This window comes from Pituophis catenifer, unplaced genomic scaffold (genome assembly GCF_029215685.1).
Source record: "Pituophis catenifer annectens isolate HBS135680 unplaced genomic scaffold, rPitCat1.0.hap2 SCAF_7, whole genome shotgun sequence".
NCBI lineage: Eukaryota > Metazoa > Chordata > Lepidosauria > Squamata > Colubridae > Pituophis > Pituophis catenifer.
Genome location: NW_027256887.1, coordinates 3,710,009 through 3,736,689, shown reverse-complemented (window position 1 = coordinate 3,736,689; position 26,681 = coordinate 3,710,009). Strand labels below are relative to the sequence as shown.

The 26,681-nt window shown below is 43.0% G+C and overlaps 1 protein-coding gene across 1 annotated transcript in view; it reads right to left on the bottom strand.

Annotated features, from left to right (window-relative positions):
• Positions 1-26,681, bottom strand: part of MAGI2 (membrane associated guanylate kinase, WW and PDZ domain containing 2) — a 265,689-nt gene that overhangs the window by 98,704 nt on the left and 140,304 nt on the right. Inside the window, exon 10 of the mRNA XM_070946864.1 lies at positions 11,605-12,240. Coding sequence (XP_070802965.1) covers positions 11,605-12,240 — 636 coding nt within the window. The remainder of the gene's footprint in view (positions 1-11,604; positions 12,241-26,681) is intronic.

Below are 26,681 nucleotides of genomic sequence, written 5' to 3'. Positions count from 1 at the left end.
TTACTGGAAGCTTTTAAGTAGAGGTTAGACAACCATTTGTCCAGAAAGATATAGAGGTAGCATGTAGAGCCATATTGGTGGGCATGCGAGCTCAGCTCTGGTGCGCATATGTGCAACGGCAAGCTAATTTTTGGGCCTTCTGGGCCCACCGGAAGTCAGGAAACAGGCTGTTTCTGGCCTCCGGAGTGCCTCCGGGGGTGGGGGGGGGGAAGGCCTGTTTTTTTGCTCTCCCCAGGCTCCAGAGCCTTTCTAGGAGCCTGGGGAGGGTGAAAACGCCTCCCCACCCCCCTGAGGTCCTCCGGAGGCCAGAAACAGCCCTTTTGCCAACTTTCGTTGGGACTGTAAGGCCCGTTTTTCACCCTCTCCAGGCTCCAGAGCCTTTCTAGGAGCCTGGGGAGGGCGAAAACGGCCTTTCCCACCCCCCTGGAGGCCCTCCGGAGGCCAAAAATGGCCCATTTGCCAACTTCTGGAAGCTATAGGTTCGTCATCACGGGTATAGGGTCTCCTGCTTGAGCAGGGTTAGACTAGAAGACCTCCAAGGTCCCTTCCAACTCTGTTATTCTCTTATAACTGGTTGTTGATATTTCATGACTGAAATAAATTAGCATGTTCACTCGTTTATCAGCTCATATATGTGTAAATTCTGTAGGTACATGGAACTACCAGACAAGAATAATTGTTTCATTTTTGTTTTCAGCAATATTTTATTTTTATTTTATTTATTTTTTTTTAAAAAGAGAGGCTGGCATTTTGATATGAATGTCACCGCTAAAATGTTTTCCACTTAACCTGTCATGTTTATGCAGTATTGCTCCAGTTTTGTTATTAGGAGTTATTTCCGTTTTGTTAGCTATGTCTTTCAAATCCAAAGAGGCTGAATAATTTCTTTTTCAAAGGCAGAGAAAAAAAAATAAAGGATCCTCATGGGAAAGGGGAAAAGATTCATCCATTGTTTTATTTTCCTTCTTTCTTTCGACTGATCTGAAATTCTTAGAAATTCTTAGGAGGTTTCGTTATAGTGCATTTTCATATATTTGTGCTAAATGAATCTCTCTCTCTCTTAACAAATACCTATCTATCTATCTATCTATCTATCTATCTATCTATCTATCTACCTATCTACCTATCTACCTATCATCTGTCTATCTATCTATCTATCTATCTATCTATCTATCTATCTATCTATCTATCATCTATCCATCATCTATTTATCTATCTGTCTATATCCTTCTGTCTGTCTGTCTGTCTAACTAACTGTCTGTGTTTATCATCTATCTGTCTGTCTGTCTCTCCGTCTGTCCATCAAAATTCGGACACTTAAGCAACTGGCTCACATTTATGATGGTTGCAGCGCCCCAGGTGGGGGTGGGGGTGGGGTCACGCGATCCCCATTTTGTGACCTTCCAACCAGCAAAATCAACGCGGAAGCTTGACTCACTTAACAACCGTGTTTCTAACTTAACAACGGCGGCGCTTCACTTAGCAACGGCGGCAAGAATGGTCGTAAAACAGGGCCAAAACTCACTTCACCGCGGTCTGACTTTGTGAGCTCACTCAGTTTGGGCTCAAACTAAGCATAAATCATAATCTGAAGAAAGGAAAGAAGGAAGCCATCACAGATAATTTTAGCGCTCGCCGCGTTTCAGCGCATTTCGTAATAAAAATAATGTTCAAAGTTTTTTGGGCCTTTTTCTCATTCCCACCTTCGATAACAGGATGAGGGGAATGACTTGTTTCAACCTGCAATGGTCAGATTTGCTGTTGTGCTAATTTTCACCGACTGTGTGTGAGCCGCCACTGAGTTTTCTAAGATCAGAGTTTGCTAGGACTTCAATAAAACAAGGTGTGCCTCAGAGACCAAAGGAGTGCACAGAACACAGAATAACAAGAGTTGGAAGGGACCTTGGAGGTCTTCTAGTCCAACCCCTTGCCCACGCAGGAGACCCTACACCCAGTGGTAAAATGTAAAATCTGTAACTACCGGTTCTGTGGGCGTGGCTTAGTGGGGGGCGGGGTAATGTGACTGGGTGGATGTGGCCAACTTTTTTTTTTTTTTTTTTACTTTTAAAAGCATTTTTTCTACAACCTCTTCGGCCTCACCCACCCCTTCCCTCCCAGGAGTCCCCATGTGGCCTGTTTTGGATGTAGGTAAGCGTAGGGCGCATACAGAGGCTCGGGGAGGGTGAAAAACAGGCATACTGGAAGTTCGGGATTTCCAGGTTTCCAGCCTCCAGCAGGCCTCCGGAGCCTGGGGAGGCCGTTTTCGCCCTCTCGGAGGCTCGAGAAAAGCCTCCAGAGCCTGGGGAGGGCAAAAATGCAACTCCCAACCATGGTGCAGGAGGCTGACTAGGCCACGCCTACCATGGCCACGCCCACCCAGCAACCGGGCAGAGAACCCCTTACTAAAATTTTTGAAGCCCACCCCTGTATAAAGTGGTATTAACCCTTCATGTAATCAGAAGATGAAGGGAATCAAGTCAAGCACAGGATGAAGTCAAGTCCATCCCAATCTTGACTAAGAAATGCTTCGATGCTAACGGAGCAGGCTCAACCACAAATGGCAGGTTGTTGTTGTTATTTTTGATAATCGCTACTTGTGTGTTGGTTCTTTTGCTGCTAACAAGGGGCTCTCGTTTTCCTCATATTTGTGAAAGAAAAGTTTGAGAATTTGAGACTTGTTTGTACCCTCTTTTGTTTGCAAAGAAAAGGCCCCTGCCTGGTTTATTTTCAGGACAGGACAATTTGACAATTGATTGGGGTATTGTTTACTTCTTGATTATTGATTGTTGGTCTGTTGGTGAGCACCCAGACGAGCACAGATTAACACAAAGATTAACAACAGACCAACAATCAAGTCAACAATACCCCCAATCAAGGAACTGACAAACAAGCTAACAGTAAACAGCCCAACCAAAGAACCAATACTAACAGGGCAAGCCACTGGAGTATAAACTGAGTTCAACCCTTCCTCCCTTCTTGCACTGATGATGCTACCTAGCTTGGTTATGAAACATCTACAAAAGAAGTCAGAGAGCGCCAAGAATCCCACTATTTCCGTGATGGCGAACCTATGGCCCTCTCTGCAGGTACCCCAGCCGTCGCCCCAGCTGAGCTCCATCGCACCAGTTGGTTTTCGGGTCCCTGCTGCACAAGCATGGGGGACAGGGCGTGTGCGGGGAACATGTGCACACATGCGTGCCCCCCTGCAGGTGCGGGGGTGGGGTGCATGCACAGGGGGCACTTGCATTGCATTTGGTGGGTTCGCGCACATGCATGCACCCCCCTATGCCCCGTTTTGGGCCTGGAAGGCCTTGTTGTGGCTCTGTTGCCTGAGCCTGGGCTATCGACAGATGCAGACTCTGAGAGTGAGGGAGAGGAGTTGGCAAGGCCTCCCTCTCCAGGACCCTCCTCTCTGGCAATGCCTCCGGAGGACACCGAAGGCCAAACGATAGGCTCAGAGCCAAGCACATCCCTGCAGCCACAGGTGGACAGCGACGAAAAAGATAAGTGCTGGCTGGGCCCTCGGCAGAGGTGCAGGGAGAAGCGTGCACAGCAGAGAGGAAGGCGTGCCAGAGATTAGCTGAGTCACTGGACCACACCCCACAGGGTATATATGTGGGTGTGGTGGCCGGTTCAGTTTGTGATGAGCAAAAACTGGAAATAATCCATGATCTCTGCGTTACTGGACTTTGCCTGCTTTATCGGACTGCATTTGGATTAATCCTTGTATTGTTGAAACTCTGCCTGTTTTATCGGAATGCTGGCAGTCTAATCTTTGTTTTGTGTGAGTAAAGTCTGAATTGGCAGCTAGCTCCTGGGTTGCTGCCAGCTTTATCTTCAAAGAGTTTTGTCATGTGGCTTATTAAATCTGGGCTGTCTGTGGGTGTGTGTGTGTGGGACGGGGACAGAACAGGCCTCCTGCATCAACCTGGAAGCCAAAATGGGGGGTGGGGGTGCCACACAATGCCCTCCTCTGCCCCGTTTTGGGCTTGGAAGGTCTCCTGCACCAACCTGGAAGCCAAAAATGGGCAAGGGAGGCCAAGGTGTATGTGCAAGGAGGCAGGGCGCATGCACGGGGGCTGGTCGCATTGCATTTTGGGGTTTCACACATTTTGGGCACTTGGCACCAAAAAGGTTAGCCATCACTGCACTATTCAATCCTTCTTATCATTTGTTTTCAAAATGTGGTGTCAGTATGTTTTGGAATAGACTTCCCCCCCATGCTGAAGACCATAATTCAGGAAGCCATTTGAGAGAGAGAGAGAAATAATGAATATCTTTCTCCCACAAGTGTCGTATTTACCAGTCGACGGGAAGGTGCAAAATAAGGTGCGAAAACTCTTCCCCGTTTTGCAAAACCAATTTGAAGAGAAGTGATTTGACAAGAGCTGTTGTCGTGACGTTGAGAGATGTAGAATAAAACAGCAATTAAAAAGAGAATAATCTGGCGGGGCGGGGGGGGGGAAGGATAATCGGAAAGACTGTTGCAAAACATAAAAATGTTTTTAATCAAATGAACAGAGACCCTTTCCAGGAGACATAATTAAATTCTTCCCTATCTCAGTCTCACTATATATATTTTTTTCTACAGCGACTGAAAATTAAAAAGGGTGAACTGAAAATGTTCCTTGCCAAGATGGGACGTGGTAGACAGCAAACACAAACGACAAAAGCGGTGTTGGCGTTATAAGCACCACTTTTTTGTGTGGGTGTTGAGAGGTTGCATAAAAGAGGCAGTACTTGTGTTCTATTGTTGATTTTTCCTACTGATCAAAGGAATCCAGAGGAGATCACCCAAATTCAAGTAGCTTGTTGCAATGAATATACCAGGGGTGAAATCCAGCAGGTTCTAACAGGTTCTGGAGAACTGGTAGCGGAAATTTTGAGTAGTTTAGAAAACCGGTAGCAGAAATTTTGAGCAGTTCGGAGAACCGATAGCGAAGATTTTGAGTAGTTCAAAGAACTGGCAAATACCACCTCTGGCTGGCCTCAGAGTGGGGTGGGAATGGAGACTTTGCAATATCCTTCCCCCAGGAGTGGGGAGGGAATGGAGATTTTGCAGTATCCTTCCCCTGCCATGCCCACCAAGCCACGCCCACAGAACTAGTAGGGAAAAATTTTTGAATTTCACCCCTGGAATATACCGCATTTTTTGGACTATAAGATGCACTTTTTTGTCTCCCAAAAGGGGGTGAAAAATGTCTGTGCATCTTATAGACCAGATATTGCTGAAGTCCCACCCACCTGCCAGCCATTTTTTGGCCTCCGCATGCCCCGTTTTCGGGCATTTTTTTGGCCTTTTTCAGGCCTTTTTTCAGCCTGTTTTCAGGCTTTTTTTGGCCTGTTTTTGAGGATTTTTTTGCCCATTTTCAAGGCTTTTTTTGGCCCATTTTTGAGGCTTTTTTTGGTCCGTTTTTTCTGAAACCCCAAAAACAACCCCCCCCAAAAAAGGGCTGGAAAGGGGTTAAAAAAAGGCTCAAAAAAAAGGGCCAAAAATAGGTTGCGAGGAGGACAAAAACTTTTTGTTGTTGTTTTCCTCTTCTAAATTTAGGTGTGTCTTATAGTCAGGTGCGTCTTATAGTCCATAAAATTACCATAAAAATACGGTAAATGTGTCAAGGAGGGTTTTTTTCCCGTACTAAGAGCCAAAATATGTCATAATAAGATTTACAAAAGCTTGTGCAGAAGACAAAATTGTACAAAGAACTCATGAGCTGGAGGGGATAATTAAAATAGAAATTAAATGTTGTGTTTTTTTAAAAATAAGAAAAGATATTACCCCGTCAAAGTTACAGAGAAAGGAAGTATTTAAACCTTTTGTGGAATAATTATTTTAAAACAGTAGAATCTGATACAGATTGGGGGGGGGGGTTCCTTTCAAATTAATTAGATTGAAGCCAGGAAGGAGGGTCTCTATTTCAACCCTTTGTGAGACAAAATCCTAATAAATTTAAGGAATGTTCCCTTAATGGATAACAGAAGATGAACTGAGAGGACTTGTGTGAATCTCAAAATTGAAACAAAAAGACAATTTGCAACCTGAAGTTTAGAAACGTTGAAAGTTATAGGTGAATGACTAGGTCGAATCTCTCCTTGATCAGATTCCATCCATTATTTCTTGTCTGGCCTTCGGGTGCCTTGGAAAAGAGCTTGACCCCTTCCTCTCTGTGACAGCCCCTCAAATATTGGAAGACTGCTATCCTGTCTCCCCTGGTCCTTCTCTTCACTAGACTAGCCAGGCCCAGTTCCTGCAACCGTTCATCGTATGCAGAGGTGGTATTCAGCTGGTTCAGATCGGTTCGGGCGAATCGGTAGTGGCGACCTGTGGGTGGGCCCTCGCTCCCTGCCTGCCTCGGCGGTATGCCGTCCTATTTAGCACATTTTCTAAGCCATGCGCATGTGTGCAAGCTGCGGGCACAAGCAAAGCACATGCACAGAAGGCCGCACGCTCGCATTTTCGGTGCGCGGCGAACCGGCGGTAAAATTAGGCGAAACCCAGCTCTGATCGTATGTTTTAGCCTCCAATCATCCCGTAATCATCTTTGTTGCTCTCCTCTTCCCTCTTTCTGGAGTCTCAACGTCTTTTTTTTAATAGTGTGCTGACCAAAACTGGATGTGGTATACTAGGTGCGGGAACTTCTCTCTCCTAGCAGAGCGTGCGCTGTTCTCTGTGGCTTTTTCTTAATGTTTGAAGTTCTCATGTAATTTTCAGGATGTTTTCGTTCTCGGAATACAAACAGCATCCAAATTGGCATGCCAGCCTTTCACGACAAGAAGACGTCAGTAGGTAAATTTCCCAGAAGGATAATCAATGCAGGTCTTCTATTCCCACTTAAATGCCAGCTAAGCAATTACTTTTCATTTAACTGAATTATTCTCTTACTTGGGATGAAAACAAATATTCAGTTCCAGTTCAAAGCTGTTATGAGCTAGGTTGTCACAGCTGGAGAAAAAAGACGCTCTCCCTTCATTTTACCTGCAACAGTGGCGGTATTTAGCCGTTTCGGAAAGGTTAAGACAAACTGGTAGCGGCGAGCTGTGGGTGGGCCTATCCACCCGTCCCGGCACTATGCCGTCCGGTATAGAAATTTAAACAAATAAATAAATAAAATATTTAACCACATTCCCACCCCTCTCCAGGGGAAGGTTATTGCAAAATCCCCATTTCCTCCCGATCAGCTGGGACTCGGGAGGCAGAGAATGGATGGGGGCGGGGCCAGTCAGAATTTTTACTACCGGTTCTCCGAACTACTCAAAATTTCCGCTACCGGAACTGGTCAGAACCTGCTGAAACCCACCTCTGGTGTGCGCTCACATTTTAAGTGCGTGGCAAACCGGTGGTAAAATTATGTGGAAACCCACCTCTAACCTGCGAAATCTATAATGCACCGTTCGTATTTTGTATGTAAAAGAAATATCAACCTCTCTGTATTTGTAATGAATATTCCTAATACAGGTAGTCCTCGACTTAGTGACCACGATTGAGCCCAATGCTTCTGTTGTTAAGTGAGACATTTGTTAAGTGACTTTAATTTTATGACTTTTCTTGCCACGGCTTTTTAGTGAATCACTGTGGTTGATAAGTTGAGGGGTGGGGTGGCCTAGAGGTGGAGCTCTCGCCTCACAATCAGGAGGCTGTGAGTTCGATCCTAGGTAGAGGCAGATATTTCTCTCTCTGGGCACGGTGAGAATTTATCTGCTGAACAAAACTCCGCACTGGCGACAGGAATGGCATCCGGCCAGTAAACACTCAACTCCATTCAGTTGCTCCAACTCCAGCTGCAAGGGATTATAGGGTTGTTAAAAAGAAGATGTCTGTGGTTAATAAATTAGTAATCTGGTTGTTAAGTGAATCTGGCTTCCCCCACTGACTTTGCTTGTCAGAAGGTCGCAAAAGGACATCACATGACCCTGGGACGTTGCAACCATCAAAAATACATGCCAGTTGCCGAGCAATTTTGATCACATGACCATGGGGATGCTGCAGCGGTCATAAGTGTGAAAAATAGTCATAAGTCACTTTTTTCAGCGCGGTAACTTCGAACAGTCACTAAATGAATGGTTGTAAGGCGAGGACAATCTCTCTATCAGTTTCCAGGAGTTAAACAAGCCATCCGAAGTCCCTTGATCATTTCTCCAGATTTGTAGACAGCCCCAGGATTCCACTTCCTTCGCGAGTCGGTTCAATTAATTTTAATTCCTCAGGATAGTTTCTAATGAAGTTTAATCTGTACTAATTGTTTATAAATGACTTACAGATTCATGTATTCATGCCAGATGGATAACGGTAAAATCTGAAACGAATTTTGTAAAATGGATTATATCGAATATCAGGAGTGGTGCGGTGGCCTAGAGGTGGAGCTCTCGCCTCACAATCAGGAGGCTGTGAGTTCGATCCTAGGTAGAGGCAGATATTTCTCTCTCTGGGAGAATATATTTGCTGAACAAAACTCCTCATTGGCAACAGGCCAGTAAAACACTCTGCTAGCTCCATTCAGTGGCCCAGACTTCACCCCGCAAGGGATTATGGGGTCGTTAAATGAAGATGATTATATTGAATATAATCCAGTTGGAGAATGGTCCCAAAGATAAGGCATCTACAAGATATAAACATGGGTGCCTATTTTATGTACAACCAGTTTCTGCATATGTTCTCTCTGCCAGTTTGACTGTGGGATTTGATTATCAGTCCACAAGTTCCTTTAGTGACTGTTCAAAATTAGGTCATTAAAAAAAAAAGACTTATGACCAGTGGTGAAATCTAAAATTTGTTACTACCGGTTCTGGTTCTGTGGACGTGGCTTGGTGGAGGGAGGGGGGGTTAATGTGACTGGGTGGGCGTGGCCAACTTTTTTTTTTTTTTACTTTTAAAAGCATTTTGTCTACAACCTTAAGAGGTTGCAGAAAACAATGCTTTTAAAAGCCTCTGACGATCCCAGCTGACCCGCGGGATCATCAGAGGCTTCTTTTTAAACTTTTAAAAGCATTTTTTCGGCCGAAGAGGTTGTTTCATTTAATGAATTTTGAATTGTTTTAAATCGGAACTTTAATTTTATATCGCTTTTAATGAGGAACTATGCATTTTACTGTTGTGAGCTGCCCTGAGTCTTCGGAGATAGGGCGGCATATAAATTGCATAAAATAAATAAAATAAATAAATTTAACAACTTTGTTGCTCACTTTACAACTTGAGCGATTTACTTAACAACAGGGCCGCAAAATGGGGCAAAAGTCACTTAACAAATGTCTCACTCAGCAACAGAAATTTTGGGCTCAATTACCCAATCTTAAATTGAGGACTGCTGTAATGTACCTTGATCAAATATTACGCCATACAAAATGACATTAATACCATAATTTTCACGTACATGTGTGCGTGCTTCATGGGAGTTATTTAACGTCTGAAAACACAGGGAAGGAGAATTTATAATATTGCATTCTGCCTACGTTTGCATTTTTAAAATGTACTGTATAGAACAGTGATGGCTAACCTTTTTGCCGTCATGTGCCAAAAGTGGGGGGAGGGCGGGGGGGTTGTGCACATGCATGCCCACACCCATAATTCAACGTGCCCCGCCCCCGTGCACATGTGTGTGTGACCCCCCCATGCTCCCCCTGCTTTTGGCACGTGATGACATGGAGGGCCCGGTAGGGCCGTTTTTTCGCCCTCCCCAGGCTCCAGAGGCTTTCTAGGAGCCTGGGGAGGGTGAAAACTGCCTTCCTCACGCCCCCGGAGGCCCTCCTGAGGCTGGAAATAGCCCGTTTCCTGACTTCCAGTGGGCCCGGAAGGGCCGAAAATCAGGTGGCCAGCGCACACATGCGTGCTGGAGCTGAGGTAGGCCATGCGTGCCATAGGTTCGCCATCACGGATATAGAAGAACATGGGGGGTGGACACCATCAAAGCTGGCACCAGCCAGAGCATAGAAAAACTCAAGGAAGGAGACCCAAAGGTGCTTTTTCAGGAGGCAATTGGACTTTCTTTGTTTTTCCTTGAAGGCGCTTCGCTTCTCATCCGAGAAGCTTCTTTGGTTCTGCCTGAAGAACAGAATTGAAGAAGCTTCTCGGATGAGAAGTGAAACGTCTTCAAAGAAAAACAAAGAAAGTCCAGGTAGCCTCAATGACCCTCTAAAAGGATGCAAATGACCAGCCGTCTGCAAGGAATATAAATCCTTCCATTCCTCACCATCCAGTCAGAGCGGAAGAAGCTTCTTGGATGAGAAGTGAAAGGTCTTCAAAGAAAAACCAGAAAGTCCAGTTGCCTCCTGAAAAAAGCACCTTTGGGATTTAGGAAAGCAGTAAAGGTTTGAAAGAGGGGTGAAAGAGGATATCTGTGTCCAAATTGAACAGCCCTCCCTCAACAGAGAGGGAGGGATCGACATCATCTATCTCCATTCTACAACACGGTCCTTTCAACAGTTCCAACACCCATTTGTACCACTCGGGTGACCCTGAGGACACAGACAAACCTCCAAGTGGCCTCAACAACTCTCTAAAAGGATGCAAATGACCAGCTGTCTGCAAGGAGTATCAACCCTTCTATTCTGCACTCTCCAGTCAGAACTGAAGAAGCTTCTTGGATGAGAAGCAAAATGTCTTCAAAGAAAAACCAGAAAGTCCAGTTGCCTCTTGAGAAAAGCACCTTTGGGACAACCATGACCTGGAGGACCGAGAATCTCCATAGATATCAAAGAAGTAGGGCAAGATTGGAAGATATAGTGAGACCTGTCCCACGGAATCACCAAAAGTTGGACACAATTGAATTGATAACATCATCATCGTCACCTATTACTGTATTTTTCGGAGCATAAGACGCACCTTTCCCCCCCCCCAAAAAAGAGGGTGAAAATCTGGGTGCATCTTATACTCCGAATGTAGCCGCGCCCAGCCTCGTAAATGGAGATTTCAGAAGCTGAAAGAAGCCCCTGAAAGAAGCTTCAGAAAAAAAGCCTCAGAAACGAAGTTTCAGAAAAAAAAGTCTCTGAAAGGCTTTTACCTAAAATAATATGGCAAGCAACAAAAGAAGAATCAGTAAAGATTCTAACCAAACTATGGTAACAAATCTGGAGAATGACACAATAACCAACAGATTGGAAGAGGTTAATCTGCATACCAATACCAAAGAAAGGAGATTGAACAGAGTACAGATAGTCCTTCAGAATAAAAGCCTCTGAAAGAAGCTTCAGAAAAAAAGCCTCTGAAAGAAGCTTCAGAAAAAAAAAGCCTCTGAAAGAAGCTTCAGAAAAAAAGCCTCCAAACAGAGCGTCAGAAAAAAAGCCTTTTTTTTCTGAAGCTCTGTTTTGGAGGCTTTCAGAGGCAGAAAAAAAAGCAAGGCACAGAGCTCACAAAGAACGAACGAACCTGTTGCTAAAATTCACCTCTGGAAACAGCTGATTGGGGGTATTCTGGGAGGCCGATCCACCCGCCAATCAGCTTTTTTCTTATTTTCCTCCCCAAGAAATAAGGTGCGTCTTATACTCCGAAAAATACGGTATATTTAAGGAGGTAGCTGACTTCTACTTCATAACACACTGATAGAGCAAGCATCTTTTAAAACTTTCACACACCACAAATTACTGTAAATTGCGTAGACCTTCCAGACTTACCTCCTCTATGGATAAACAGAGACGTCTCACTTCCAACCGGACATTCTTTGAGTATATCCACTACTTCAACATGGCTCATATTCTGTACATTCTGCTGGTTGATCTCGACAATGAGGTCACCTTCACATAAACCGGGGCACCCCTGAACATCTAAAATCTGCTTCACCCTCTGTCCTGTGGGACTGTCCGCTATAGTGAAGCCGAAGCCCTGGGCCCCTTTCACAATGGTTAAGGTCATGAGTTCAGCTTGAGTGGCCCCCGATGAGGCCATGGAGACGTTGTCGTCATGGATGGGTGGTGGGAATGTGCCATCAAGCTGACTCTCTGCTGGAATGGAGTGCAAGGAATGTGGCGGCCGATCCGTGATATCCGGAACGGACTGGGAAGTTCTAGAAATGTATTCCAAATACGTTTCATAGTTATGTCTTCCGTTGACGATGACCGGAGGCCTCTCCATCATGGTGAGTGGTGGCACTACACTATTGGCAGGATCTTCGGGGTCAAAGGGCAGAGGATATCCACGACATAGCACCAGGTTGACGCTCTGACCAATGGGAACAGACTGGAAGAGTTTGACGACGTCCGCGTGAGTATGTCCGAGGACGCAGACTTCGTTAATGTAGACAATAACATCACCTGGACAAAAAGAAACCACAACGTATGATACAGTCATCTTGTCTTGAGACAACAACTATGCCAGTGGTGGGATTCAAATAATTTAACAACCGGTTCTCTGCCCTAATGATTTCTTCCAACAACCAGGTCACCAAACTGCTCAGAAAGTTAACAACCGGTTCTCCCGAATTGGTGCGAACTGGCCGAATCCCACCACTGAACTATGCTGCAGCTACTGAGATAATTGCTTAAATGACAGGGAATATATTACAGATACACCTCGACTTACGACCACATTGAGCCCCAAATTTCTGTTCCTAAGTGTGACATTTGTTAAGTGAGTTTTGCCCCCTTTTACGACCTTTCTTGCCACAGTTGTTAAGTGAATTACTGCAGCTAATAAGTTAGTAACCCAGTTGTTAAATGAATCTGGCTTCCCTATTGGCTCTTAGTTTCTCTTTAATTCCAGGTTGCGTCTTTGCTTGATTAGTTTCTATCGATTGTTTTTTTTTGTCCTGCCTTCAGATGCTTTCGAAAATAAGTTGACCCCCTTCCTCTTCTTTGTTGCAGCCCCTCCAATACTGGAATACTGCTATCATGTCCCCCCTATTCCTTCTTTTCTCTAGACTAGCCAAACCCAAATCCTGCAACCGTTCTTCATATGTTTTAGTCTCCAGGCCTTTGATCGTTGTAGTTGCTCTTCTCTGCACTTTTTCCAAAGTCTCAACATCTTTTTCGCAATCCAAAATTGGATGCAGTATTCCAGGTGTGGCCTTACTAAAGTTTTATAAAGCGGTATTAATACTTCACTTGAGTTTGATTCTATGCCTCTCTTTATACAACCAAGGATTTTATTAGCTTTTTTCAGTGGTGAAATTCAATTTTTTTTTACTACTGGTTCTGTGGGTGGGCATGGCTTGGTGGGCGTGGCAGGGGAAGAATACTGCAAAATCTCCATTCCCACCCCACTCCAGGGAAAGGATACATCAAAATCTCCATTCCCACCCCACTCTGGGGCCAGCCAGAGGTGGTATTTGCCAGTTCTCCGACCACTCAAAATTTCCATTACCGGTTCTCCGAACTACTCAAAATTTCTGCTACTGGTTCTCCAGAACCTGTCAGAACTTTCTGGATTTCACCCCTGCTTTTTTTTGGTTGCTGCCGCAACTGCTGGCTCCTATTCAAGTGATCGTCCACTAGGACTCCAAGGTCCTTCTCACAGTTACTGTTTTTGAGCCAGGTTTCACCTAATCTGTACTTGCACCAAACAATCACAGTCACAATAAAGTTTCAAAGGTTTTTGTTCTACAAACGCAATATTTCACCTACCAAAAACATGCCTATATGCAATGCTTACAGGGATTGCCCACAAAAATTGCTACACAATTGACACATACCTATGTGTAAAATGGGACAACACCAGTGGTGAAATCACAGGGAAAGCCAGATTCACTTAACAGTCAGGTTAGTAAGTTTAATTTAATTTAATTTAATTTAATTTAATTTAATTTAATTTATTTAATTTAGTTTAGTTTAGTTTAGTTTAGTTTAGTTTAGTTTAGTTTAGTTTAGTTTAGTTTAGTTTAGTTAGTTTATTTGATTTGTATACCGCCCTACTCCCGAAGGACTCAGGGCGGTGAACAGCCAAGCAATAAAATACATAAATACACAAAATTTAAAACCAGATAAAATCAAATTAAATCATTTTGGCCCAGACAGATTAAAACACCCCAATAATTTAAAAACAGATTAAAATTTACATATTAAAAGAGGGAGGAGATTAGGCCAAGCCCGCTTGATGGAATAAAAAAGTCTTCACAGCGCGGTGGAAGGTGCGCAGATCCGGAATCCTCCGTATCTCTGGGGGGAGCTCATTCCAGACGGTAGGTGCCCCCACAGAGAAGGCTCTCCCCCTAGGGGTCCCTCTCTATGAGAGCGTACTGGCCGGTGGGAGGCTATTGGTGGTAGTAGGCGGTCCCGTAGATAACCAGGTCCTAAGCCATGGAGCGCTTTGAACGTGGTAACCAAAACCTTGAAGCGCACCCGGAAGACCACCGGGAGCCAGTGCAGCTCGCGCAGGAGAGGTGTCACATGGGAGCGCCATGACGCTCCCATTACCACCCACGCGGCCGCACTCTGCGCCAGTTGGAGCCTCTGGGTGCTCCTCAAGGGGAGCCCCATGTAGAGAGCATTACAATAGTCCAGGCGGGAGGTGACGAGGACATGAGTGACCGTGCGTAACGAGTCCCGATCCAGGAAGGGACGCAACTGGCGAATCAGGTGAACCTGATAAAAAATTTAATTTAATTTAATTTAATTTAATTTAATTTAATTTAATTTAATTTAATTTAATTATTTAATTTAATTTAATTTAATTTAATTTAATTTAATTTAATTTAATTTAATTTAATTTAATTTAATTTAATTTCCAATTTATATACCGCCCTTCTTCCTGAGGACTCAGGGCGGTGTACAGCCAAGATAAAAAACATAAAATACAAATATTAAAACATTTAAAAATATATATAATTTTTTTATATAAATAAGTTAACAGAATAACAGAGTTGGAAGGGACCTTGGAGGTCTTCTAGTCCAACCAGTGGTGAAATCCAAATTTTTTTTTTACTACTGGTTCTGTGAGCATGGCTTGGTGGGCATGATGTGTCTTGGTAGGTGTGTCTTGGTGGATGTGTCAGGGGAAGGATACTGCAAAATCTCCATTCCCTCCCCACTCCAGGGGAAGGATACTGCAAAATCCCCATTCCCTCCCCATTCCTGCGGGAATGATATTGCAAAATCTCCATTCCCTCCCCACTCTGGGGCCAGCCAGAGGTGGCATTTGCCGGTTCTCCAAACTGCTCAAAATTTCTGCTACCGGCTCTCCAGAACCTGTCAGAACCTACTGGATTTCACCCCTGGACAACCCCAGGATCACACCTCAAGAGTCCTCCACGGTTAAGCTGCAGATACGACTTTATTGGTTACAATTTATCAGACACAGACTCACACACTGGGATGTGTAATAGGTGTGGAGATTCTTTTTTAGACAATAAAATTGCCTGCACAATAAGGTGAAGGCGCAAGATCGATAAGGCCAGGCTTGTACGCACAAATAATCTGCTCCAGGACTGACCCAGAAAAATACAGTGACAGAACATGACTTATTATCTGCGGTTGCTTTAAAACAACAACACGGTATCATCGGCAATCTCCTGACCCCTGAACTACTTTGAGAAATAGTGGCTTGGCTACTGACAGCTTCTTAATCTAAAGCAATGGTTTTAGCAGCAACAGGAAACCAAATCACCAAGACAAATGTGCAGGATTCGAAGCTGGTGAGAAACTCCAGACCTAACGTCAAGAGCGATTATGGCCTACAAGACATAATAATGTTAGTGAAAACTCGAGAGTGTCTGTGGAGATTCTCGGTCATCCAGGCCATAGTTGTCTCAAAGTGTTGTGGTCTGCCAGAAGTCTGCAGAGCTGGCAGCAGAGTCAGACAGTGAGGAGGCTGGGGAGGACAATGGGCCAGTCCTGGAAGGCCCGGACGAAGGCTCTGCGTCAGAGGCAGAGATGGGGCAAGGGCCATCTGGGAGCGATGCGTGGACTCCGGAGCCTCCAGAGGCGGATAGCAGAAAGGCAGAGTACCAGAAGGAACCGGTTCCTAGTGCACGCATGCGAAGAGCTGCCAGAAGACAAGAGCAGCTAAAGCAAAATGGACGACTTGGGAGTAAGGCCAGGAGATGATTGGCCCCAGAAGGCTTAAAACCCTGTTATTAACACAGCTGCCTGCAATTACTGCAGGTTCGAATCTTACCAGGCTCAAGGTTGACTCAGCCTTCCATCCTTTCTAAGGTAGGTTAAATGAGGACCCAGTTTGTGGGGGCAATAAGCTGACTTTGTATAAATATACAAAAGTATGAAGGCTATTGCTTAATGCATTGTAAGTCGCCCTGAGTCTCCGGAGAAGGGCGGCATATAAATCAAATTTTTTTTTTTAAAAAAAAGAGCAGCAACCCTTTTGGGATCTTTGTAGGAAAGCAATGTTGCTACATTTGTTTCTTGTCGGCGTCTCTTTTTTCTGAACTTTGTGGGGCTTTGCCAAGAAAAGCCTTTGGCAGGGTGCCAAAGTAGACAAAGGTTGGTAATAAGGCCGAAGGACTGTTTAGGAAGGATTTGTTTTGGACTTAATTTGGACTAAGCTGAGAATGAAGTAATTCTCAGCTGTTCTAATAAAATATGTTTGTTTAGGACTGATTGTGTCTTGTAATAACTACTTGGGCCTAGGTCACAACACAAAGGTGCTTTTTTTCCAAAGGGCAACTGGATTTTTTTTATTTTTTTCTCTGAAAAAGTTTCACTTCTCATCCAAGATGCTTCTCTCCACTTCTCTTCTCTCTATACACCAATGACTGCATCTCAAACGATCCCTCTGTTAAACTACTGAAGTTTGCAGATGATACAACAGTGATCGGTCTCATTCGAGACAATGATGAATCCGCATACAGACGGGAGGTTGAACAACTAGCCTCGTGGTGCGATCAGAACAATCTGGAACTGAACACACTCAAAACCGTAGAAATGGTGGTGGACTTTAGGAGAAACCCTCCCATACTACCACCTCTTACAATCCTAGACAACACAGTATCAACAGTAGAGACCTTCAAATTTCTAGGTTCTATCATATCTCAAGACCTAAAATGGACACCTAACATCAAAAACGTCATCAAAAAAGCACAACAAAGAATGTTCTTTCTGCGCCAACTCAGAAAGCTCAAACTGCCCAAGGAGCTGTTGATCCAGTTCTACAGAGGAATGATTGAGTATGTCATCTGCACCTCCATAACTGTCTGGTTTGGCTCTGCAACCCAACAAGACGGACACAGACTTCAGAGGATAATTAGAACTGCAGAAAAAACAATGGCTACCAACCTGCCTTCCATTGAGGACCTGTATACTGCACGAGTCAAAAAGAGGGCTGGAAAAATATTTGCAGACCCCTCGCATCCTGGGCATAAACTGTTTCAACTCCTACCCTCAAAATGATGCTATAGAGCACTGCACACCAGAACAACTAGACACAAGAACAGGTTTTTCCCGAACGCCATCACTCTGCTAAACAAATAATTCCCTCAACACTGTCAAACTATTCACATTAGTCTGCATTACTATTACTATACTTAACAACTGTCTTGCTTAGCAATGGGAATTAGTGGTCACAAGTCAAGGAACTATCTGTACTATACCTTGTTCAAAGTACAAGCTGGCCCTTTGTTAAACCGGTTGATACAGGATAGTAGCAACTTAGTCCATTGTTGTACACAGTGAAGACGGTTGGTGTGGACTTTTCAGCAAACATCAGCCATTAAAATCGGATCCCAGTTTTACATTTTTATGACTCTCTCCTACACGTAGATAAAATAACGTTTCTATTTGCCGGAAATGATCGTTGCTGAATAAGAATGGAAGACAGATATACCGTTTATGGAGTTACCATTTTTTTTTTCCTTTTTAAAGTCAGATTTATGTTTATTTATTCTTTTGCAGAGACCAAAATACATACAGTCTTGTTTATGATTAGAAGTGAGGCCAGAACTTCCATTGTTAAGCAAAGCGGTCCTAAAATGAGTCACATCCCACATTACTGTGCTGGTTGAGTGAACTAAGGGTTTTTTTTTTAAAAAAATATTTTTATTGAACAGTTTTTTAAAAAAAACAAAAACCCAAAGAGATATTAATGCTTTCGTCTTTTCAACAGTTTCGCATCGGTAATCCATACTTATACATTTTCTCTCTCTTATCTTAGTATATCTTTTATACATACGGTATATTTCTAATATATCGTATATATACCATTATAATGTATTATATTATTCTAATTGTTTTATTTACATTTGACATAAACGTGTACCCAATTTCCTTTCCGCTATTTTTATTTCTTCCCATTTGTTCCTATATTTCTTCTCCTAACTCAACCGTTATTTAGTCTTCCCTCATCCTTTTTTCCCTTTTCCTCCAACCATTTATACCATCTCTCCAAGACTAAGTAATAGTCTGTTTCCTCTTTTTCTTGTATCTCCTTCATAAGCTTATCCATTTCTGCACACTCCATGATTTTTCTAATAACATTGGAGTTACCATTTTTTATCTAGCTTTTAAACTTTTTCTTGTGCGCGTTTTAATTTAAAAAGCTGGCTTTTCAAAATTTGGGGGCTTAACCAAACCAGCATGCATCCGGCAATTACCCAGAAACAGATGTGGATTAGTCGAGGCTATTTACATTTCTATTGTGTTCTATTGAAATGAGAGTGTTTATAACGTCATATTCTTCTTCTTCTTCTTCTTTTTGCACAAAAAGGAGAATAAAACGGATTGTGACAGTCTAAAGATTTTGATTATTTGTTGAGGGGGCAAATATCAAACCGGAGGGATGAAAACTGACAGGGAAGCACAAATGAGCAAAGAGTGCAAAAAAAAAAAAAAAAAACCAGGCAGAAATTTGTGCACTGATACAGCCTTTTGTAAGCTTTGTACGATGGTAAAATGGGATAAATAAAAATAACAAGTATTTTCACATCAAGGCTGGTGAAAAGAAAAAGAGTGTTAGGTGAGGTAGAAGACATGTCAACCGGTAAATAAATAAGCTTCCTTTTTTTTGCCATCGTAAAAACCAAGAGCAAGGGGGTCAAAGTCGATTTCATTGAGGGCCGCCTCAGGATTGTGTTTGACCTTGTGGGGGCCCAGTGGGGGCGTGGCCAGCTCGATGTCACTCGTGTCAGGGGTGCCTGTGGTGGCTCGAGTGCTCTTCCAGCTAAAACAGGCTTGTTGTTGTTGTTAGCTGCGAAGTCATGTCCATGGACAACGTTCCTCCAGGCCTTCCTGTCCTCTACCATCCTCCGGAGTCCATTTAAGCTCACACCTACTACTTCAGTGACTCCATCCAGCCACTTCGTTCTCTGCCATCCCATTCTTCTTTTGCCCTCCATCTTTCCCAGCATTAGGTTCTTCTCCAGTGAGTCCTTCCTTCTCGTTAGGTGGCCAAAGTATTTGAGTTTCCTCTTCAGGATCTGGCCTTCTAAAGAGCAGTCAGGGTTGATCTCCTCTAGGACTGACCGGTTGGATGGCCTTGCAGTCCAAGGGACTTGTGGGAGTCTTCTCCAGCACCAGAGTTCAAAGGCCTCCATTCTTTGGCGCTCAGCCTTCCTTATGGTCCAACTTTCACAGCCATCCATTGCAACTGGGAAAACCATCGCCTTGACTATACGCACTTTTGTTGGCAGATGTCTCTGCTTTTAAGGAAAACAGGCTCCTGAGCTCCATTTCGGCTGCGACGGCCTCCTGCAACCCTCTGCCAGTGAAAACAGAGCTTGGGAGGGCCACAAGCAGCCCTCCCAAGCTCCATTGTCAATGGCAGATGCACTGCGGGCCAGTCCTTCACTGTTTCCAGGGCAGCTTTGTGGGCCACATCTAAGCACCCCTCAGGCTGAATCCGGCCCCCGGACCTTGAGTTTGACACCCCTGACCTAAAGTGTCTCAGCTGATGACAGGACAGCAATGGCTTTGAAGAACAGACCGAAAAACACCCCTTGTTCATTCTCTAGTATTTGGGAGGGAGTAAAATCTCCTGTAGTTAAAAGTTTGGTGACGTGGAAGCACCTTTGTAAAGAGTGCTACTCATCTGCTGGGTACTATTTCTTCACCTGAAGCTTCATATGAGTCGAGATTAGGTTTTCCGAGTAGGAGTGAAGAATTATACAAAAACAGAGTTGGAAGGGAGCACGGAGGTCTTCTAGTCCAACCAACTGCTCAAGAAGGAGACCTTATACCATTCCAAAACAAATGGTTGGAAACCTCTAGTAGGCAAGATGTTCCACTGATTAATTGCTCTCACCAACAAGAAATTTGATGAGTAACAACAGGAAATCAGCATACATTTTGATGTGCCGTGACAATAAAGGTATTGTTCTGTTCTGTTCTGTTCTGTTCTGTTCTGTTCTGTTCTGTTCTGTTCTGTTCTGTTCCGTTCCGTTCCGTTCCGTTCCGTTCCGTTCCGTTCCGTTCCGTTCCGTTCCTTTCCATTCCATTCCATTCTCTTATCTCTCTCTTCCCTTCTGCTCTGCTCCACTCCGCTCGCCTGTTATCCTATTCTGTTACCTTCTCTTATCCTCTTCTCTTCTCTTCTCTTCTCTTCTCTTCTCTTCTCTTCTCTTCTCTTCTCTTCTCTTCTCTTCTCTTCTCTTCTCTTCTCTTCTCTTCTTTTCCCTCTTTTCTTCTCTTCTGCATTCTCTTCTCTTCTCTTCTCTTCTCTTCTCTTCTCTTCTCTTCTCTTCTCTTCTCTTCTCTTCTCTTCTGCATTCTCTCCTCTCCTCTCCTCTCCTCTCCTCTCCTCTCCTCTCCTCTCCTCTCCTCTCCTCTCCTCTCCTCTCCTCTCCTCTCCTCTTCTTCCTTAGTCCTAGTTGGATCTGCCTTTAATAACCCACTACTTCTTGTCCAGCTTTGGATAATAGGTTTCTATTATCTTTCTCTCTGACAGTCCTTCAAAGCTGTCTTGGAAGACAGCTATCATGTCACCCTTAATCCTTCTCTTTGTTAGACTAGACAAAACTAATTTCCACAATCGTTCATCATACCCTTATCTTCTAGGCATCTTATCATCTTTGTTGCTCTTGTCTCCACTCTTTCTAGGTCTCCACATTTTTTGGGGGGCTATCATGGTGACCAGAATGTGTCCTACTCTCAGGTGCTTTGGCGAATAGGTTGACTAGGAGGATAGGATCCATGAAATGATGATAATGGGAGTGGAATTTAAAGAGGGCCACCGATTCATCCTTAATGCACTTTAAAGTTCATTTTGTGAAGGAGTGCAGAAGGTTTAAGTGGTGGAAAATGGGGAAGAGCAGTTTTCATTTTTAACAGCTAACATGTCCGCCTCATGGATTTTAGGAGGCTGTTCTCCAAAGGCATAGTGAGGAACAAATTAAATTGACTATGTCCGGTCTGCTCACCTTCTGATACAACGAAAAACACGTAAGAATATTAAAAGCTCTTTCTATAAAAAGAAAATAAATGGCCTGTTTGAACATTCTACCATTTCCTCAAATTTCCCATCTCTTAATTAAGGAACAGAAGTGAGATCCAACTCAGACACAAAAATATATGAGGTGTTCATTTCCTTAATGGCAAATGAATAAAACCGAGTAATAATACAACTCCAGTATAATCTTCAAATCTTTTGGCCAGAACTCAATTTATTTTATGGTACAAAGAATAGCACGACACCACGAACATTTAATGGACAACGCTTTTCCTGTCTGAAGAACACTTTTGCGTTCCGTTACTCGAAACGTTAACTTTTCTATGCTTTTTTGGGGTTGTTTTCCTTTCGTTTTATTTAAACCATTTCAAAGCTCAGGGGTGAATACTAAAATGGCATTTATGTATCACGAAAGGAGAGTCATTGTGGTCACCGGTGGGTTCTGTCAGCATTCTGATGCTGCCATAAAAAGACGAGGCTTGACTTTTCACCTACTTATTTTCTCTGTAGATAATATCCCCTAGGAGATGGGACGGGAGGGGGGAACATTCCTGTGGGGTGAGGTCAGAAGCTGGGGAGACTGACTTGGAAGATGGCCAATGAGAAGATGAGAATTGGGGAACGGAAAGGGAAGGGTTTGGGGGTCAGAGGGTTAGTATCGGCTACGACGAAGTCGGGGCCAGATCTGTCGTACTCAATAAATGGAATATTTCAGCAAAGATTAATTGTTTGGGAGTGCAATTTATTTGAGATGACATCGAAACCTGACAGGTTCCACATTTTGTTGCCACCGGTTCGCCATGCATGCACCTTTTACATACACCTTGCATGCGTGCATGTGCACCTTCTGTGCATGCCATCCGCGCATGCGCCTGGCCTCAAAACTATGCCTAAATAGGTTGGCATAGAGCTGGTGAGGGTGAGCGGGTGGGCAATCTCCGCTACCGTTTCACCCGAAATGGTACGAACCGGCTGAATACCACTTCTGATTGTGTTGCCTTAGAATAGAATAACAGAGTTGGAAGGGACCTTGGAGGTCTTCTAGTCCAACCCCCTGCCCAGGCAGGAAGCCCTACACTACTTCAGACAAATGGTTATCCAACATCTTCTTAAAAACTTCCAGTGTTGGAGCATTCACAACTTCAGGTTGTTCCACTGATTAATTGTTCTGCCTGTCAGGGAATTTCTCCTTAGTTCTAAGTTGCTTCTCTCCTTGATGAGTTTCCACCCATTGCTTCTTGTCCTGCCTTCAGGTGCTTTGGAGAATAGCTTGACCCCCCTCTTCTTTGGGGCAGCCCCTGAGATATTGGAACACTGCTATCATGTCTCCCCTAGTCCTTCTTTTCATTAAACTAGACATACCCAGTTCCAGCAACCGTTCTTCTTGTCACATGCAATGCAGCTGAGGAAAATAATAATAATAATAAAGGCAGCTACTCCTCATCTTATGACCACAACTGTGCCAAACATTTCTGCTGTTCAGTGAGGCAGCTGTTTAGTGAGTTTTTCCTCATTTCACAACCTTTCTTCCTACACTTGTTAAAGGAATCCCTGCCACCGTTAAAGCCAACACAGGGATAGAATCAAGACCACGTGAAGGCTTAATACCACTTTATAATGCCTTTGTAAGGCCACACTTGGAATACTGCATTCAGTTTTGGTTGCCACGATGTAAAAAAGATGCTGAGACTCTAGAAAGAGTGCAGAGAAGAGCAACAAAGAGGATTAGGGGACTGGAGGCTAAAATATACGAAGAACGGTTGCAGGAATTGGGTATGTCTAGTTTGATGAAAAGGAGGACTAGGGGTGACATGACAGCAGTGTCCCAGTATCTCTGGGGCTGCCACAAAGAAGAGGCAGTCAAACTATTCTCCAAAGCACCTGAGGGTAGGAGAAGAAGCAATGGATGGAAACTAATCAAGGAGAGAAGCAACTTAGAACTAAGGATAAATTTCCTGACAGTCAGAACAATGAATCAGTGGAACAACTTGTCTCCAGAAGTTGTGACTGCTCCAACACTGGAAGTTTTTAAGAAGAGGTTGGATAACCATTTGTCTGAAGTGGTGTAGGGTTTCCTGCCTAAGCAGGGGGTTGGACTAGAAGACCTCCAAGGTCCCTTCCAACTCTGTTATTCTGTTAACTTAGAAACCGGACTGTTAGGTGAATCTGGCTTTCTCTTTGACTTTATAAAAGATGATATTGTACCATTATGTAACATCCTGCCAAGTCCCTATGATACCTAGATTTAAGAACTATTGGAATTATCTACAATGGTCCTTAAAACTTTAACCCCAACTTCTGAAGGCAAACTATTCCATTGGTTGATTGCTCTCACCGTTACGAAATTTCTCCTTCATTCTAGGTTGCTTCTCTCCTTGGTTAGTTTCCACCCATTGCTTCTTGTCCTGCCCTCAGGAGCTTTGGAAAATAAATTGAGCCCCTCTTCTTTGTGGCAGCCCCTCAAATATTGGAACTCTGCTATCATGTCTCCCCTAGTCCTTCTTTTCATTAAACTAGACATGCCCAATTCCTGCAACAATTCTTCATATGATTTAGCCTCCAGCCCCCTAATCACCTTTGTTGCTCTTCTCTGCACTCTTTCCAGAATCTCAACATCTCTTTTTAATATTGTGGTGACCAGAACTCAATGCAATATTCCAAGTGTGGTCCAAAGATTATTGTTTTTTTTCCCCAGTAAATCAATGGACCAGCATAATGTTTTTTACTTATTTGTTTAATTCGTTTCTCCTTATTTAATTTTAGGACTTGTGTGGAAAACAGATTGCATTTTAGCTCATATTTATGCAGAAATCCTGAAAACGCATAAGGCTTTACAGCTTCCTCCCTCAATAGAGAGAAAAAAAAAATTAGTTTGTCCTGTCTTGATAAATTGGAAGAGACATGCAATCTAATATGGTGATATTCACCTCGCTGTTTAATTTAGTCTACAAATTGTTTAGGTGTCTTCTGAGAAAACAAGGGCAAAATAAATTAGTGGGAGGTTGGTAATGTTTATTTCCCAAGCTATCTCTTAAACATTATAATACAGCATGAGAGATATCATGTGTATAAAAGAAGATTGGAAAAGATTCAACCCAGACGGCTAAAGAGCAATGACCCCAATAAATTTACAGCGTTTCATACAATATACTCCTTCCTCTCAAACAAAAACAGCCATCACAAATATTCATAAAATTTCAGGAGAATTCATCCAATAAAGTTCAATAGTTCACATGAAAAAAAAAAAGAAAATGCAGGGAGTTTTATTTTGTATTCTTCATTTTGATTATAATTACCTCGAGTTGGAGTATTCAGCTAAGAGTCTATGAGGTAAAGTTATAAATAAATACTACGTCAATTATAAAAGACGTTTTTCGGAAGTATAGATGCTCTGAAATGACTCTCAATTTTCCGTTCCCCGTACTGATTCACCCTGTGGGGCAGCAAAATTGATTCTAATCTGAAAATGTATTTTATTTTCCTCCCTTACAGTACTTAGAAATATTAAATGAAACAGCTGGACTCCATGCCGAGCAGTTCTTCCAAATCTATGTAGGACCACAATTTCAGAACAAAATGAATTTATCATATTTTTCTTCATATTTTTAAGAATATGTACCGTTTTCCCTCAAATAAGACATCCCCTGATAATAAGCCCAATTGGGCTTTTGAGTACATGGCAATAAGGCCGAGCGCTTATTTCAGGGTTTAAAAAATATATAAGACGGTCTTATTTTCAGGGAAACACATTATTTTATTTTTGTCATCTCCTTCAACTCCAACATAACACTGTCGCTGAAAAAACGCCAAACGAAACAGACTTAATAGAAAAAATTCTAGAATGCGCTGAAATGGATAGGTTAACCAAAGAAATACAAGAAAGAGAAGAATCAGATTACTATAAAATATGGAATAAATGGTATAATTGGTTAAAAATTAGAAATAAACAAAAAACCTAGAGGGGGAATATTACCGGTATAGAAAATGTCATTACACTAAGTTGAGGTGAAGAAATATATAACAAGCAGGATGTCACTTTGAAACAATGCTTAAGAAGGAAACATAATTTCTTTTTGTTTATATGTTGTATAAATGTTTGTTGTGTGTATGTTATGTTATGTTTTTTTAATATTTATACTCTAATAAAAATTTATTTAAAAAAAAATAGCACTGTCGCTGTTATAGAAATGTATATATTTATCCTTTACATCCTACGTGACTCAGTACCGCTTTCAGCCGAAATTTCTATTTCGTGAAAAAGAATTCCTGGAGAATCCTTTGCATCCATGTTTGAAAAAAAGATGAAAAGCACCACTAATTAAAACCTGAAATGTAAACATTTAAATAACAAAATTCAAAAGGCAGGTTCTAATTTATTAAGTTCCATATAGTAGCACAACCATTCATTTGCCTGTCATTTCTGCATGCAAGAAAACGTATATATTTATCACTCACTGGGTAACTCATGAAGTGAAATTAATCAATAATGAATAAAATGAGAAGTTAAGAGGGGCCCATTATTTCTTCCAGATTAGTTTTTTTTTATCACTCTTTGCCAACAGAAAACAAAAGCTATTTACTTATGTTTTTTTTTTTATGGGTGTGTTTCCTCCTACTGCTGGAGTTTATGTATGAGAAGAAGAGGCAGAGCAAGGGAGAGGAGTCAAGAGAGAACTGAGCTTAGAATCATTACATGTCCACAAACTCTCCAAGTTCAGACCCCTCTTGAATTCTGTTAACTCTTATCTAAAGGTAAAAGTTCCCCTCACACATACGTGCTAGTCGTTCCCGACTCTAGGGGGGCGGTGCTCATCTCCGTTTCAAAGCCAAAGAGCCAGCGCTGTCCGAAGACGTCTCCATGGTCATGTGGCCAACATGACTCAACGCCAAAGGCGCACGGAACGCTGTTCCCTTCCCACCAAAGGCAGTCCCTATTTTTCTACATTTTTCACCTGCTTTTGAACTGGTAGATTGGCTGAAGCTGGGACAAGTAACGGGAGCTCACCTTGTTATGCGGCACTAGGGATTCGAACCGCTGAACTGCCGACCTTTCAATCGACAAGCTGTGCGTCTTAGCCACTGAGCCACCACATCCCTCTAACTCTTATCTAGCACCAATTTAATGCTGATCCTTAGATGACTAGATTCTTGCTTACAGTCGTGAAAAATAAGTCTTCTTAACTGGAACGTAAGGTGTTATCCTGAACCTTCAGGCTCACCGTTTCAGAAGAACTCATCAAATCAAATCAAATCAAATCAATCAATCAATCAATCAATCAATCAATCAATCAGAATTGAGCTGGAAGGGACCTTGGAGGTCTTCTAGACCAGCCCTCTGCTCAAGCAGGAGATCCTATACCATTTCAGACAAGTGACTGTCCAGTCTTTTCTTAGAAACCTCCATTGATGGAGCATCCACAACTTCTGG